Source organism: Psittacula echo (assembly GCF_963264785.1).
Source record: "Psittacula echo genome assembly, chromosome: 5".
Lineage (NCBI taxonomy): Eukaryota > Metazoa > Chordata > Aves > Psittaciformes > Psittacidae > Psittacula > Psittacula echo.
In genome coordinates this window covers 86,672,493-86,690,818 of record NC_137739.1, presented here as the reverse complement: position 1 = coordinate 86,690,818, position 18,326 = coordinate 86,672,493, and the positions used below count along the sequence as shown (strand labels likewise).

Genomic DNA, 18,326 nt, shown 5'->3' with positions numbered 1-18,326 from the left:
GCATTCTGATTTGAGTAGCTAAAAAGAAAGACATCAGTTGTCAGTGGGCACAGCTAATAGCTAAAAAATCCATTTTTAATCATCTGCAAATAGGAGTCACCTGGTTTTCCCCAGAGGCACTAGAAATCACTTCATCAAGCACAACTGCCTCTATGACAGGCAACATTATCATACAAACTTCTGTCGTCTGATCAAGCTTTCTTTTGAAATCAGTTCTCATCGTTCTGCTACCACCCCCTTAGTACTGGAGTTCATCTGCTTCTTCGAGAGCCTTATTTAGATACCCATACTCATTGTTCGTCCAAATTGCCCTTCACATAGTTCCCCCATCCACAGACATTCACCTTGAAGTATTTATCAAGTTACTTTCCAGCTATTCTGTCATAAACTAAGCAGGGCCAGGTCTTTTGTATAAATATGGCAAGTGGCAAAAATCTAAAAGGAATACAGTGTAAATAAGTGCATCTGCTTGGTTTAGATGCTTATTTTCTTTCAGGCATGCAAACTTGTAATTATACACGTAATCACTCCTGGTCTTTATACTAAAATCAAGCTGCTTGTAGTTAAAAATAGAAGAAATTATGAAGTTAATCCATGAGATAAAAGCAACATCATAGCCATGTTTTAATGTAGTTTAAACAAATCTACACACCTAAAGACTACCCCTTTAGTACTTATGGAACTGATTTTTGCAGTTTATTGACAAGGAAATAAATCTTAGCAGCTAATGAAGGGAATTAAACTCAGCTTGCAAACTCATATTTAGGGAAGGCTATGGAACAAAATATGTGCTTATGCAATACCTGACATTAAGGGCTATGTGCCTAGACCTGTTGACACCAAGGAAGAATGAATGTCCTGTGTTCCCATCACTTTTCAAAAGGAAAAATACATGTGCCAAATATTTGACTGTGGTTGACTGCAGATGCTAGAAAAGGTGGGTGATACTACAGCATACAGGTGCAATTGGCATTGTATGAAGTTTTGCATAACTGATTGCGCATGGTACAGTTTCTGTCTGTATCTATCTTAGGTATTTACAAGGCATCTATCACCTTGGTGTACCTAAGCAGTTTGAAAAATGCACCCACCCCAGGAGGCATGATGCAGATACAGGCAGAGGCTCAGGTCCAGAGCAGCAGAGGCAGGTCCCAGGAAGCTCCGCAACTGTGTTACCGCTGTTGTTGAGCTCCTGGCCACTTGTTGTGGCCAAGGAACATCTCCACCTACCTGTCAGCAGGAAGACGGTACCCCACCCCTCAAGTCCAGCTCCACTGGTGGGGAACCTGAAAAGGAAAGATAATGGAAAAGGCAACGATCCAGTAGCAGAGGTGAAACAGAAATGGTGGGATTTCAAAAGGAGGGATTCTTAAAGAGCAGCACATCTCAGGGGAGGGATCAGCTGCCAGTCCAAGTGGCAGGTAAGGCACAACACAGGCATAAGTCTCAAATGTTCCTCAGTGAACAAAAGTTAAAGAAATACCTCTGATGTTTCTAAAGTTTGTTTATATCCAAAGCCCTGCTCTGTTCTTGGCCTCTGTCTCAGTCCTCTATCCCTACAGCTGAATCGACTGTTAAGTTCTCTGTGTATCTTAACCCAATAACTGCTACAGTCCTAAGTATGTCTAATAACAAATGTAAAAGACTCTCACTGGTAATGAATGCTGTGATGCAAAGAGACAGCATGGTATAGCAGTGCTCCAAAATGATGGACATGTTCATGAACCTAAAGGCTGGAATAATCCTGGCTTCTAATCACCATGTTCAGAATAGGATTGGGCAAACCACAGATCACCCCTGCAGGAACAAAAGATGGAGCAGTTCTCCTGTGGCCACTGGGAGCAATTGCTAATTTAACACATCAGACCAGGCTAACACCCATATGAGCAGCCAGCTATGGGCTTCGCTGCAGAAACAGAGTACCTGTCTGACAGGAAAGGAAGATAGCCAGGACTGTGATGAAGGTTCACTAGTTCCTACTACATGGACCGCTTTAGTAACAGATCTCCTTTTTTCTTTAAACACAACAGGATCAGCAAGGTAAAACATGTGAGTCCCGTGTAACTTTTGGAAATAGCTGCAATAGTGCTCACAGTAATCAAACACGAAAGCTGAAGTGCAGTGGGTCACTATCTTCCAGATGTTTGTATTTCCTTTAGCTCATATGCATGCTCCTTTCTGATTCTTCACTTGGTCACTTCAAGATCAAAATGGAAGTCCCTGTCAGAGCAAGGGAGATGAGGTTAGGAACATGAAGCAGGTCACAGTTTGGAGACTGTCAGTTAGTTGGCTGGTATCATTAGGTATAAAGATGTTTATAAAAGACCTAAGTGATCTATTTTGCCTGTAAGTCGTATATATCATTGTGAGCAAAATGCTGTGTGTAGGAATGGTATATAAGGTGGAAACAATTAGATCAGAGAATCTGACTCTTCCCTTTGCTTCATCCCGAAGGAAGCTAGCCATACTTCTTTGTACACACTGTATTTAAAACTTGGTTTTAAATGGGAGAAATCTTTTTTTAGCCAGTTAGCCACGAAGTAAGATCAACCATGTTGGCATATAGTTTGGTCCATAGCTAATTCTGACTTGACAGTCACTTGGAAGTCACCCCTTTGGCAAGGAAATGAGGTAAAAGCAGTTAGCTGAGGTAACTCTTTAGGTCAGCTTTAATCCCACTTTCGGCAGCTGTTTGAAGTAGTCACCTTCTTTGGCCAATAAGGACAGTTTCTGGCCAAACCAAGTTCTCCAGTGCCCCTACTGTAACTGGCACACCTTTTCCACAGCACCAACCTAGGTTCTAGTGCCAAGATCCTGTCTGAATTATAGGGAGACCTTTGGTCATCGAGGAATGGATTTATTGGGCAGAGACTGACACATTCATGAAGGTGGTGACAGCCAGTGACGTTCAGGCAGTTTTCCCAGGAATGCTCTGTAGTGTACAGAAGCTCGTGTAAGGCCGTGCCTCGGTTTCCCTATGCCCCATGTCAGTGCTTCGCAAAGCTTCCCATAACTGGAGTTACTAGAGGTATTGAACACGTTGTTACATATAGTAACAGTTACAAATCTTCCTCCTTTTCATTGCTAGTCAATTCACAAACCTATCCTAAAACCTGTTGAATGTATTCATTATTCATAAGTATTCGCCAGTAGTTTCCGCAATTAACTTTCTGCCCAGGGGTTTTCACTGTTTTCTTGTGCTCTTTGTCATTTGTGTTATTGGTCACCTATGCCAGATGCTGTTCTTTCAGCTCAGAAAGGCTGAATATAGCGGTTAGGAGGACAGCAAGTGGTACATTTTCATAGGGAATTAGGAACTTCGCAAAAATGCAGTATGTTTTTTCACAGAAGCTTTTCTTTTGAGCCTCTGGCAAACGTGTAAACATGCACAAATAACAAAAGTGTTCTTATGATCCCCCTGAACCTGGACCAACTAAACTCAGTGATACTATTTCCAGAAATACTCATTAGTTAATGTGGGGTTTGGAGGGGTCTTTTGTTCTGTTTTGCTTCAGGTTTTGACTGTCAGTTGAGTTTGGTTCTCTTACTTACCAGTTGCTAGGTGGGCTCTGTTTAGAACACTTGTCAGGGAAATAGAGTTTTCAAATATGGGCGATTTTCTGATAACTTGTCAAAAGAAATACAAAGACCTTTTGTATGATCAGTGGCTCTACCAGAATGAATATATATGATCCCTTATCTTTCTCCAATTCCACAGAATTTAACTGAAATGTGTGTTTGCTATGTGTGGTAAAACTAGGTCCCCTGTTTTTTTGTTCTTTTTTTCATGTGTATTCAGATAGGAAAATGCTGAGAAAGAATTTCATGGTCCTACCCTATAGTTGTTAAGAGATTTATTAACGAAGGATTGCAGCTACAGCTGTATTAGGCATAGGGAGAGAAGAATTGCGAAGGAAGAAGCAGTTGCTATAGTTAGGTTGATATACAGTCCCTTTCAAATCTCCATGGAGTGGAAGAGCCAATGATTGCATGACAGTTTGTCCCTAAGATTCATTTTCATAAGGAGCTCATGCCTTTTTACAAATACAATCTCATCCTCACTTTCCATAAAACATGCAACTGGACAGTTCAGCCAGACACAGAGAGAACGTGAATACTTTGAATGTGAATACTTTGGAAGTAGGGAATATGCTAAATGCACAATTAATATCCATTATTTTAGCATTTTAAAAAATCATAATTATATTAAGCCACACAGAATCCCCTTTAGAGCAGAATAATATTGGAGACACTTGGGTGAAGAAATAAGGCATGCCACATGAGGGTAGACAGGGACTGATATACAGGAGGAGAGATCCTTGGGTCTGTCAGAAGGAGCTTTCGTTTAAAACCATATAACAACTGAAAAATCAGACAAAACCAGACTTTTCAGATTCATAAACAGAACCAGAAGTATCATTTAACATGACCTCAGCAACACTTTCCAGATGTAAGCTTACAGCTTCAAATTGAGTTCTGAAGAGTAGCATCTATATAAAGGTATTTCACAGAGCAGAAATTACTCCTTAAATAATAACATTTTTCAGGACTGAGCTGCCATAGAGCAGTCATGACAGCAGGCTGGCACCCAGAGCACTGTAGTGTGAGCAGCACAGCCAGCCACTGCTGTTCAGGTCACAGTCTTCCCAACGGCAGCACTTTTCTCCCATATCCCTTGCCTGAGTGTGAGGAATGCAGGCTTTTGGGGCTACCAGACTGCAACATCTTAGCCAGACCACCCCAGATTAATTTCTGATGACCAAATTGTCCCCCCCAAAAACCAAAATGAACTCATGTTTTTTTTCATCTGAAGCATGGAAAGGGTGAGAGTTACAGCCACTGACTCTTATAACCAAGAATGGTGCTGGGCAGATTGTGCTCTACTGTGAGCCAGTGATCGCTGTGGGTGCAAAAAGTTTTGCCATCTAGCCTTTGGGAGTGCATTTTATGTAGGGGAGGATGTAGAGTAAGCATATGCACAATATCCTCCTTGCTAATGTCTGTAACGATGCCTCTTTACACACTAAGCTGTCACAGGGAAGCAATTGCACCCAGATTTCCACCATGTGCCCTCAGGCAAGGGAAGAGGTAGCCAGGGGAGGGCAAAACTTGAGTTTATTTTCAGAAGACGATGAGATCCTGGCGAGCAATGCCCTCAGGAAGCGTTTCCTGCTGTTTGGAGAAAAGAACAAGGAAAATCTGGCAAAAGTTAGGGAGGGCATTGCTCGCGGGATACACGCTGTGGACAGCCACCGTCGTGCTGCAGCAGTGATTTGGGAGAGAGCACACTGGGGGTGGGAGTGACGTGAGACGTCGGACAAAAGTGAAGATAGACAGCAGTGCTTCAGAACAACAAAGGGCTGCCCTCAGCCAGTGGTGGAGCACATCTGGCACCCCAGGAAGCTCAATTGGACACTTGGCCCTGAGCTCGTCCCAGGGATTTCTGACTGACACCACTGCAGTGCATAGGTGAGCTTTTTGATAGGTTCACTGACATTTCCTGTCACAGTCACGATGAGGTGAATTGGTAGTTCCTGCCTTGGGATGCAGCATGGCTGTGTGTGTTATGGGTACAGGACAGTGTGCATTTATACCAAAAGCTGTTAATAATGTCGAGTGCCACGTGCCCAGTGCATTCACTAAACTTTAGTCCGCCCTTCCGTTTGCCCAAACACATACACTCTGGCTTCCCAACTGGCTTCTTTCTGTGTGTTGTCCAATGCATGTAGATACCTCCATCTGCCTGGCCTCAGATACAGTGGTTGTTGCTCCTCTATTTGATTGCCAGATGTCACTGGGGAACAAGATGGGGAGGTTCCTGGATCCTCGGGGCAAGCTGGCCATCACCGAGGGAGCTCGCTGTCCACACCGGCTGAAGAACAGGAATCCTCGGTGCCTGCCTCTGACGAAGACTCGCCAGCCAGGACCACAGAGAGCTGGCAGTGGCCGTTGTCCTCGTCTGAAACGCACAGCAACGTTGGGGAGGATTTTGAGGGATTTCAAACGCCAGCGCGGACTCCGGAGTGTACCATGGACATACAGTCTCCCGGGGATCAGTCACTCAGTAGGACTCCTCAGTTTGAAAGTGACTCTCCTGAGGAGGAGGGAAATGATGAAATGAATGAAGAGCGCTGCGGTGTTGAGCCTGTCCCTAGGGATCGGGGTTGGAGAGGGCAGCCCCAGCTAACAGAGGGAGAGAAGCTGTTGATGGAAACCAACAGTAGGATTGTGCAGCTGCTGGAAAATATCAAGAGGGAGCATGCACAGTCCATGGGTCTCATGTCACAGTCCATGGGCCGTATGGAGCTGCAGTTGGGCATTGTGGCTACCTCCACAAGAGCCATCCATAACTACCTGTCAGAGATTTTAGCTTTCCTCAAGCAGCCAAGGACGCAGGTCCTTGAAACACGCATCTCCCAAAGAGCCACCCCCCATGTCGAGTTAACCTGTGCCTCGACATGGACTGGTGAGGACGCAGTGGCATCCTCCACTGTGTGCTTACCAGGGGCCGAAGGGACGAGCGACTCTCGAGAACCACCGCAGGCCACACTGCCTTGTCGCAGTGGCCGGCTGCAGAGAGCCATAACCGAGAGGGCCTCGTTGCCCATGCCTACACGCCAGGCAAAAGGGGGAGGGAAGAAAAAATAACCACACCATAGGATTTTTAGGGTTTTTTTTAATGTGCCTGTCCTTTTAATTCTTAGCCATAAGGCCATCAGTGGCAGAATTCAACCATTTCCTACATTGGCTAACATTGTATTCTGGCTGACTAGATTAGTCTAACATTTTGTAGTTTATATTTGCACTGTTAACGATGTGTGCTGCTGGTATTTGAAGAACATTTGCCTCTGTTCTTTCACTTTAACTTCATACGAGCATTTTTTTACTCTGTGCCAGGCATTCATTGCTTTTCTTACAAATACAAGTCATTTCTTGAGGCAGCTGTTTTTTGAGTTTTCTTTCTCCATTATCCCATCCCCTCTGAGCAAGCGTTCTGGACTTGGTGGTAAGTATACAGGTCTTGGCAATACTCGCCTCCAAAACTGTGTTCGATCAGTCTTTGCCTGGTGTTTCTGGCATGCCAGCCTGAGGTGTTGGGGTTAGCCTGTACCGGATCATGATCATTCTTATCCTCTGTGGGTCTGACAAGCTCACTTTCTAAGACCCTCGGTGGAGCTAATCCACATGTCTTGGCTATGTCGTACAATAAGTAATGTTGCCAGGATCATACCTCATATTTATCTTTTGGGGCCTGTTATAGTGATGTGCCACCAGATCTATCTAGGCACCTGACTCTCATTTTCAAAGTTCCTTTCATGATGGATCTGGTGGTTTGATGGGCAGCATTATAATTTTTCCTCTGAGAGAGTCTGGGGATTGGAAACAGGAGTCACTAAGCAATGAGTTCTGTGGGGATAAGAACCATCTCCTGCAACAAATCTATGAGGAGGAGACTGTCCCCTGTAATTATCATAGATATTAATTATTAAAGAAAAAGAAAAAAAAATGAAAAAGCAACTTGCCTAGCAGCCAGACCTCTTGAGAATGTAAAAGTCAGGACATGCTGTTGGGTACTGTGCTACTCTGTCTGTGATTTAAGAGCTTTTCATCAGAGACGACCTACGTGTTGATAAAATGCAACTCCTTTCTGTGCCTTTAGGCCGTGTAATTTCCTGAGGGCTGGCACCCTGAGCAGAGCACGGGTCCAATTTGTAACCCATGGGGCAGATGGAAATGCAGTTTACAATAAATTATTTTATATCTGTTGGTGCTGCCTCTCTCGGGGGAATTTAATCTAGTGGCACTCAAATTGCTCTATGCATGCAGAGGCATCAGACTGGCTTATACATGTGGTATCCCTGACAGTTCTCTGAAAGGATGCTGTTACCAGGAGCCCCTTGAGCAGTGGTAACTGATGATCACAGGTGTAGCATGGCTCCTGTGTTTGACTCTCAACATTGCCGTTGTAACTTCTCGTAAAGGTTCAGAAGAGTTTATATGGCAAAGCAGTGATGAATTCCTCCTCTGGCAAATACTAGAGAATAACTGTAGGCCTAAAACTTCTCTTCTATGATGACAACCGAGCTGCGCTCTCTGTCCACTGAGCCACACTCTTCCACCCTGTCTTTCTGCGAGACTGAAGTTACTCAGAATAAAGCAACTACTATTTGGTTCTCCTACCAGCCAGCCATAGATTGCTCCCTTAGAAGTGTGTGTGCGTGTGTGCTTGTGGCTCTACTTTGCTAAATGACCAGTTTAACCATGAAATGCAGCTGGCATGGCCAACCTCCAGTATAGGCTTTTTCCACTAAGGAATCTTTTCTTCCCTTCCACCTACATCCAGCTGCGTTCCTTTGAAGAACACCATTGGAGGCGTGCTTCTTTGGCCACTTGGTCCACACACCTCACACCAAATGTAAATTTTTGCACCCATTCTGTGGCTTTTTCATATCTCTTTAGTTTAAACTGTTTGTAAAGAGAATTTCCAACACAAGCTTGTAAGATTCCCCTCTCATTGGTACGAGGAACACATGCTGCAGAGTATTGAAGATCACAAGGAGGTTGGGAGACAAGCTGATTAGTAAGCCTGACAAATTATTCCAGTACGTGCTGCCTTTTGAATGTGTGTTTCTGGTGCATACATGCTTTGCACACTGGTACTGTGGATATGAACAGTGAAAGGCAAAGGCAAGTGAAAGTTTGCCCCAATCTGCTTCCGTCTTACTTCTTTGGGATGAGTTGGAATGCAGCTAAATACAATTCAGCCAGTTCATTTTCTTGGCCTAATGAGCACATTTGATAATGCAGTGAGAATGTTTTTATTTTACATAGTGCTTTCACGTCAGAAGTGTGGTGCAGTTGCGGCCTGATGCTGAGATTCTGACGTATCCTGCAGGACCCGCCATGTAGCTGCTGCCATGTAGAATAAAGCTCGTTCCACGTGCTGGCTGCTTCTGTAGCTTCAGATTTTTTGTGGTAGTTTCAAAACTACAACCTCCACTCTACCTTTGCTTTCTGATCAAAGGGCAGTAGAGCTAAAGAAGAAGCTGCGCAGATATAGCAGTGCTGCCGTTGGAAATACTACACGAGGAACCCCTAAAGAGCTCCTTGCAGAGCAGCTTAAGCTTTAACCTGCTCTCCTCTCCCATGTCTAAGTGCTGTAGCTAGACTCGGCAAGGCACAAAGCACCATTTGAATGGGAGCAGCTATAGGGTGAGAAGGACTGAAAACCTGTCTGCAGATTAGAAACCTGCAATAAACCTACACAAACCAAAGATTTTTCCAACTGGGAACAGTAGATGGTATTAAGAATTGGTACCAACTGATATTTTGGTCAGATCCAAAATTAGGATCTGACTTGCAGTATTGTCTAGCAAAATCAGTGCAGTTGGAGGGTATGTATGTTTCATCCCCAAACAAATATTTTCATGCTTTTCAAGTGTCTGTCATAGCCTCATCACTCTTTCCCTGTAGCTTTTTGTTGTCTGAATGGGTATATGGTTACATGTGTCTGTTAAAAATAAAGGGGATCAGTTCATACCTGGTATATTTATATTTCTTGTTTACAGATTTTGAGTACCTACTGCTTCAGTATCCAAAGCTTCCTTCTTTCTGTATCCCAAAGACCAGCTGTTTGGCTTGTGGGATGCTAAAAAGGATGGGAGAGACTTAACAGGAAATCTCTGCCCAGTTGAAGCTCTTGGTGGTAGATCCCCTGAGGCGGATTCTGCAGTCTAGCCATATTTTTGCTGTATAGGTCAAATGTCCATGGTTATGCCATTGCTTTCTGATGCCTTTTGCTGAGCAGAAGTGCAGATATTTTTCTTTCAGAAGTTCACAGTTTGTGTTACAAAGTCTCATGAAATGTGAAGTTTTTGAATACGTGATGATTTTAAGATTTTTTTTTTCCTTTTCTCCTTCCACTGGATGATTTAAACCCCACAAAAATAAAGCAGACCAATGAAAAGAATGCTAACTTCAATTGAAAAGCAACAGCAACACTACTCTTGTGAGACAGTTTTCAACAGTGTTCAGCTTACTGGTTCTGCTCAACCTTTACCTTTCCTGCCTGCTCCCTGACCCTCTGTGACACTGAAATATCCACTTCTAGGACAACCTTCTTCCTCCTAACCAGAAGGCTCAAAGGTCTTCCCTCTCTTCCCGTTTAAAATATCATCCTTGCATCAGCCAGATCTACTGTTTAGAGGGATCAAAAGCTCTTTTCCTCCCGCCTTATTCCCATCCATATTCATATCCAGGGCCCTGAATGCGCTGCTCTCCAGTGAGAGGTAAAACTTAACTCCCTAAATCTGATACTTGGCATAGTAACACCATCACTAGGCCACCACAACCCTGTGTTGTTTACATCTGTAGTAGCCTCATGAAGTAGCTATCCTTGTTTGCTGAAGCAGATATTTGAGAGATGGGTCTAATTGCTGAAAAGTAACATTGCCCTGACTCGCATTATGGAAGCCTAGGAGCCAGGCTAAGGTATATCACTCGCATAAATACCACAGGCTATAAAACTAATCCTTACTTTGGTGAAACTTCAAAGGAAAAAGACTAAATTAGCATAATATAGAAAAGCAAATGCAATGGAAGGCATAATAAGGAAACATGCTGGATGATTCAAGTTGGATTTTAGCACAGATTCAAGCATTGAACTTTTTTGCTAGCTTAGGCTAGTTATTTAATTTCTCCATGCCTTAGTTTCATAATAGTAGAAGTGGCAATAAAGGAGCTGTCAGGCTATAGTTAGCTGATAAGATGGTACTTGGAGGTCTTCAGTCTGAGGCAGTAATGTTATGTATTAAATGCTGATGAACCTTGTTTGTGACCACAGTTGGAGACAGGGCTAAAACTAACACTCAGCTTAGGAAGATCTTGATTAAAGTTTCCCTATATTTTATTGTCACATTGTATAATAGATCAGAATCCCAAATCCAAATGTTAAAGTTCTCATTCAGATTTGGACATTGTTTGGTCTGTTTCTGACCACAGCTAAATATATTCCTAGACTGTTCAGTTATTAAAGTACAAATATATATAAAAGATGCATTTAAATGATGCAGTTACTAATGCTAATCTGATAATCCAAGAGTGTGAAGAAGTTAGGATGTGATTACTTAAGGAGAATAGGCATAAAAGAGCACTTCTGGAGTACTTGTTGTTGTCCAAAATATCACTGAACTTCTGATGGCTAAGTACAGTCTGCTTATCTCTATTTGAAACAGTGCTGTACGGATTCATTATTTCTAAAGGTCTTCTTTCCATTTCTATATAGATATTCTCCCTTCACATTTTGAAGGTTTGAAGAAGAGGATTGTTTTTCGAGTCACACTAAGTAAACATTGAATGCATGCAGGCTTAAAACTAAAGCATGCATGTTCTGTAGCAGCAATAAAAAGTGCTCGGCTTGCACGACTTCTGATGCTCAAGCGTTGCCTTGTTAAAATGCCAAAAAAATATCTTTTTCTTTGCATTTTTTTGAGAAGTAAATCTCTTCCTTTGACCTTGCAATACGTAAATTTTCAGTTGTGGGACAAATGATATTTATTTTACTGAATGCTTTTATATTACAGATAAGGTGGATGAAATAGTACCAGTTTCCAAGCCATCAAGAATTGCAGACAATGCAACTGTGGACTCAAGAGTGGCAACTATTAAACAGCGGCCTTCTAGTAGATGTTTTCCCTCAGCTACAGATATGAATGTGAGTGGTAGCTATGAAGTACTGCTTTCGTTTCAGTAACTGTTGGGAGGTGGGGGTTGGCAGTGTGCAAGGCATACAACAGAACTGAATTTACAAACATCGCTTTATATACTCATTTTGCTTTTATTATCCTGGAACTTTAAGGCATGGTCTACTCTGCATTGCTAATAATAGCTTTTTAACAGAAGTCAGCATTCCCCTTGTAAAAGTTTTCTCATTACATCCTTATACTTATTCTGAGACACTCCCATCAACAGCATTGCTACCCCAGTGTTACTCGGACAGATGTGAACTTATTCTGCCTTTAATCTGAACTGGTGAGACCCCATAAGTTCTGAACTTGAAGATGTCAATACAACACTAACCCCAAGCTAAAAACCTTTGCTCAAAGTCAAGGTATGCTATTTCAGTTTCAGCACCAAGACTTAGTGCAGCCACACAGTTTTCACTAATGTGAAGGTTTCTTCTACTGCAAGTTTTTATTATTAATAATGACATATATAATATCTGGATTAAATAACACAGGATTATTTGTAAGGGAAGAATTTACATTAATACTGTAGCATGTATTAAAAACTTAAACTCCAGAACTTTGAAATTGGATTGTTCAGCTGCACTGTTTGCTTTTACAGAACTTTGCATGTGAAAACTAATTGGTTTTATTTCATGTTAAATGTATTTTTCCATTACCCATGCCTCCAAAAGAGCATCAAATCTGGTACAACGAACACTTGGGCTGGAAGGAAATTAAGGCTGTTCTAAGAGGCAGAAAACAAGTAGATTCATGGTGATCCACAAGAAGGAGGGACAGTCGAATGCACACTGGGATTCAGGTGGCATTCCTTAGCTCCTAGCTGAGATGCTCACTGCCAGTGTAACCTTGTGCAAAACGCCTTGAGTCTGTGCAAGACTCCAGGGATAGGTCTGTTCTTCAGAAGCAGAGAGAGCATACAGCTTGGTGCGGAGTGAATGCTGACACTTATGCAGGTTTTTGAAGTGAATGACACAAAAGGTAATTGCTCATGCTTCGTGTTTCTTGCTGCACACAGAATGTGCTGGAATCTGAACATATTGCCTTGTAATTTCAACTAACTCCACTTACAGCAGTTTTCATTTTATGAATATGGAACTAAAGCCCAGCTTTCCCTTTCTCTTCACTTCCTCTCCAAAATAATACCAAATTTGTTATTTTCCATAAGAACTCTAAGTAAAAGGGACAGGGGTTTAGCAGATATGACAGCAGAATTACTTATATGTGAGAGAAAGATTTGCATGCTTTAATGCTTGTGGGGTTTTTTGTTTGCTTTTTTGTAGTCCATGTATGAGAGACAGGGTATTGCTGTGATGACGCCCACTGTACCAGGGAGTCCTCAAGGTCCTTTTCTGGGTATACCTCGGGGTACAATGAGAAGACAAAAATCTATAGGTAAAATGCTTCTGATGTATAGTTTGCTTGTGCATTAATCGCATAATTTTAGTAACTTTGCTTCTTTCTTAAAGCATCTTTACCTCGGTGAATGACTGTTTAGTTTTTATGCAAAGTTCATGAGAAAAGAAGTATGTGTGTAAGATGGTATTTCCACAGGCTGCTTTGATGACAGTAGGCAAGTATTATGGAACTTTAATTTCTTTCTTTAGAATGTTCCCTATGACAGGGAAGGGCAGTGAGAAGGGAACAAATTATCAGTACAAGCCCTTTGCAGTGCATTACCCAAGGCAAAATGATATTTCTTTTTATTTTATTATGGAGGCAAAAGCATTGTAATGTTGTGTAGCTTACAAAGGAATCCCTATTGATCGAATGGAATGAAATTCACCTCTTTTTCGTTCCAAATTATGACAATAGAGAATTACAAAAGAGAAAAAAGCCAAATTTGGGCTTGTTTTGTTCTCTAGGAGTAATCTTAGTAGTGATGTTTTTCAGTTTAGAAACGCATTAAGCTGATGTAAAATTAGCATCTGAATTATCCCAATATTATCCAGTTTATTTATGTTAAAAGCCATATTTGTAATAATATAATGTCGTCTTTTGACATGAAACATTGTGATTTTTTTCCCCATAGAATCTTCGCAGTCACTTTGCTAAGTTTCAAATGCATCTTAAAAATTCATTAGTTTCGAAGTTGCATTATGATGTGCATTTATAGAGTGCGAGAGCAAGGCATAAACTACTCTTCTGCACAGAATGTCTTCCCTCTTCAGTAATTTTCAAAGCAAATGTGTTTCTCTACAGCTGCCTTGATGATACATAAACCCAAAGCGTTTGCCTACACATCAGTGATCAGTTTAATTAAAATTCTGTAGCATCCTTTTTAATTCTGACATCCAGGTTTCTGGAATTTCAACAAGAAAGAATGCTTATGGTAGGAATCAACCAAAAGCCCTCTTTTGTAACTTTGCATATGCCTCATGTCATGTGAAATGCACCCTGGCACTTTAGGTTGGATACATAAATAATACAACGTGAGGGATCCCAGTGGAAGACTGTGTTTTAAGTATACTTTCTGATTTTTAGGAATAACAGAGGAAGAACGGCAGTTTTTGGCTCCTCCTATGCTGAAGTTTACCAGAAGTCTTTCAATGCCTGACACCTCTGAAGATATCCCACCACCACCACAGTCCTTACCTCCTTCACCACCACCACCTTCTCCCTCTCTGTACAACTCCCCCAAATCCCTGACATCAAGGAGCTATGGAACCATTAAACCTCCATTTAATCAGAATTCAGGTGCAAAAATTACTTTGGTTAGGCCTGAGAGTGTGGGAACAATGATAAGGGACAAGGGGATCTATTTCAGACGAGAACTGGACCGATACTCTCTGGACTCTGAAGACCTGTACAATCGGAGTGCTGCATCTCAGGCAAATTTCAGGAACAAGAGGGGTCAGATGCCAGAAAATCCCTATTCTGAGGTTGGGAAGATTGCAAGCAAAGCAGTTTACGTGCCGGCCAAACCAGCGAGGCGGAAGGGGATGCTGGTGAAACAATCTAATGTTGAAGACAGTCCAGAAAAGACCTGCTCCATTCCAATCCCGACAATTATTGTGAAAGAGCCATCCACCAGCAGCAGTGGGAAAAGCAGCCAAGGGAGCAGCATGGAAATCGATCCTCAGTCCTCAGAGCAACCTGGGCAACTTCGACCTGACGATAGCTTAGGTGTCAGCAGTCCATTTGCAGCAGCCATTGCCGGAGCAGTGAGGGACAGGGAGAAGAGGCTGGAAGCAAGGCGTAATTCTCCAGCCTTCCTCTCCACAGACCTGGGAGATGAGGATGTTGGACTAACACCACCAACACCACGTATGAGGCAATCTAAATTTACTGACGAAGCAATGTTTAGTAGTGAGGATGGTTTTAGACAGCTTATGTCACCGTCTCCGATTCCCGCACCCAGAGAGCCTGAAAATCTTTTTAATAGCAGTGAACCCAGCAATCAGAGTGATTCAAGGACATTAAATGCTCAATCCAAAACGAAAGGTACTGAAAACAGTACAGTGGCAGCTAAGTCCACGAATGCACCCAGCTCAGATAATTATGTTCACCCAGTCACAGGAAAGCTATTAGATCCAAACTCACCACTAGCCCTCGCTCTCTCTGCCAGGGACAGAGCCATGAAAGAACAAACCCAGCAGATTCCAGGCAAAGGAGACACTGTTAAAGCTGACCTTAATAAACCACTTTACATCGATACAAAGCTGAGACCCAATATGGAAACGACTTTTCCCGTTACTGCTCCTGTCGCTAGGCAAAACACTCGTGGCCCATTGAGACGGCAGGAGACTGAGAACAAGTATGAAACAGATGCAGGGAAAGAAAAGAAAGCTGAGGAGAAGAAGAACATGTTAATAAACATTGTGGATACTTCACAGCAGAAGTCAGCTGGCTTGTTAATGGTTCATACTGTGGACACAGCGAAGTCAGATGAAGCGCCCGAAGATGAAGAGGAAAAGAGCACTGAAGTGGAATCCAACCCCGAAAACTCCCCACCAGAGGGGCCAGAGGGGAGTGAGGAAGCGGAAAGTGAGCTGACCGTGCCTGCTGAGCCTGAGCCACCGGCATCTCCCTGCAAAACCATCGTAGCAGCGAGCTCTGTGGACGACCCTGTCATCCTGCCATTCCGCATCCCTCCACCGCCCTTAGCTTCCATTGATATCGATGAAGAGTTCATGTTCACTGAGCCACTACCACCCCCCTTAGAGTTTGCCAACAGCTTTGATATCCCTGACGACCGCGCGGCTCCCGGTTCGGCTCTAACAGAGATGGTTACGCAAAGAAAGAATGGCGCACCTTCACCTGCGCCATTTGCCCCCAGCCAGGCAACAAATTCCATAGACAGTAAAAAGCAAGTGGCTCTTTCAAACTGTTTGCCTGCCTCCTTTCTGCCACCCCCTGACAGCTTTGATAACGTCACTGACTCTGGGATTGAGGAGGTAGACAGTCGGAGTAGTAGTGACCATCACTTAGAGACAACCAGCACTATCTCAACGGTGTCCAGCATCTCTACCTTGTCCTCGGAAGGTGGGGAGAACGTGGATACTTGTACAGTCTATGCAGATGGGCAAACATTTCTGGTGGACAAACCCCCAGTACCTCCTAAGCCAAAAATGAAGCCCATAATCAACAAAAGCAATGCACTTTACAAGGATACGCTAATTGAAGAAACTGTAGACAGCTTTGTTATCCCTCCTCCCGCTCCGCCCCCCCCTCCGATCAGTGCTCAGCCCAATATGGCTAAAGTTGTTCCCCAAAGGACATCTAAGCTATGGGGTGACATGACGGAGGTGAAAAGCCCAATTCTCTCAGGCCCAAAGGCTAATGTTATTAGTGAATTGAACTCAATACTGCAGCAAATGAACAGAGAGAAATCCTCAAAGCCAGGGGAAGGATTGGAGTCACCTACTGGAACAAAAACTGCAAGTCTCAGTACAAGGTAAATGTATTTAACCAAATCGTTTCTAATAAAGGCTGGATGTTTTCCATCCCTTCAGTAACTTCTCCCGTAAAGCACATAGATTAAAGAGGAATGTAGTCTCTGTTGCACAGGTTTGCTTAATGAATATTCTATGACAAACAATTTTACATTCCTATGTCATCAACGTTTGTGTAATATACACCACGGGACAGGAGCTTTTACCAGGCTTCTCCAGTTTCAAAGACAGTTTCCACAAACCTTTCAGTTGTCTTGGTGTGAGTGACTTAGATTTATTTTTCAGTAGTATTTTTCTCTGTTAAAGAAAAAAAAAATCTTACAAAATGTGGTGATAATTTAATTTTTCATCAGTGCCATAAATTATTTTGGCTTCAGACAGGTAAAAAAAGTGATTTGCCTTGGCTTAATCTGCATTCACTGTGTCATGTCATTTGATTCATGCTGATACCTCTCCTAATCCACTTTAGCATGAAGTATAAAGCTGTCTTAGAAAATCACTCCTTGAAATCACTTTGCACTACTCGTGTTCTTACTAAAAAGTAATTTGGCTTCTCTACCACTTAGTATTATAGATTTTAAGTTCTTACTTTCTATTGCACATGCTTGTTAGTGAACAGTCTCTGATGTTTGCAGGTTCAAGGAGGTGGCTTATTCCTCCCAACAGCAGCATCCCCAGTAGCGCAGTGCAGTACATCTGCATATAAGTGGTTTCTGAAAGGTACTTAGGTGATAAGTAACTTCCAGTAGTCAGGCACCATTGGGTAAATGTGTAAGTAATTGTGTAGCCACATTTGTGTGGGATATGGGCATAATACCCACGATTTTGAAGAAAAAAAGAAAAGGTAATTGTGTTAGTTTTATTGACAGCCTGAGGTATTTCTTTTGTAGTGTGGTTTGGCCTTACATACAGCATGTAAATGTACCTTTTGCTGAAGTATTGCACACTGTTTGTCCCAGACTGCTCCATAGAAATGCATTCTTTGCAGAAAGACAATGCTGACTTTGTTTTTAAAGAAAAGATACCATTTAAGTAAATTTTATTACAGTTATTCTGCTGGATATGAACTAGCTCAGCTACTGGTCTTTGCATGCATGAAGATAATTTGGTTTTAGGGGAAGAGTGGATCTATTAGTTGCAAATGATTGCTCATTCAGAAATCAGTGTGATCAAAAGCTTCAGCATCAGGTAGTTATATCATCTCCTGGAAGATGGAAGTTATCAAACTGGTGGCAGGGAGATACTTTGGTTATACACACACATATATATACACATATATGATATATATAATTGGATTTATAGAATGAAGAGATGGAAAAAAAAACCTTGAAATTCTGGAATTCCTACCAGTGACACTTGATTAAATAGAGTAGAAATTGAGTTGTCTGTACAAGAAAAGCCTTAATACATGAAAAACAATACAGTGAAAACTGTATAAGAAAAACAATATAGACTGGCTGAAAGCAGTCCTTAAAGTTAGCACAGCTCTACATCTGAGAATACCTCGGGCAAGCATAAAATCAATACTTGTGCACTAAGCTGGAATTTACATAAGTCTTGTCTTGCAGATGACTGACATTTCATTACATATTATTTGTCTTATGTCTTCAAGAGTACTATTTTTGCTAGCTGTTGATTGTGTTTCTTGTTAAGCCATATGAAGCCATACGTTAATCCATGTTGCCTC

General features: G+C 42.3%; 1 protein-coding gene across 2 annotated transcripts in view; it reads left to right on the top strand.

The window, feature by feature from the left end:
* SHANK2 (SH3 and multiple ankyrin repeat domains 2) overlaps positions 1 to 18,326 on the top strand; it is a gene marked incomplete at both ends in the record, with an annotated part of 306,577 nt that overhangs the window by 277,806 nt on the left and 10,445 nt on the right. For both annotated transcript variants that reach the window (XM_080618796.1, XM_080618797.1), the window contains 3 exons: positions 11,583 to 11,713; positions 13,028 to 13,160; positions 14,229 to 16,641. In XM_080618796.1, the coding sequence (XP_080474922.1) occupies positions 11,583 to 11,713; positions 13,028 to 13,160; positions 14,229 to 16,641 (2,677 nt within the window). The remainder of the gene's footprint in view (positions 1 to 11,582; positions 11,714 to 13,027; positions 13,161 to 14,228; positions 16,642 to 18,326) is intronic.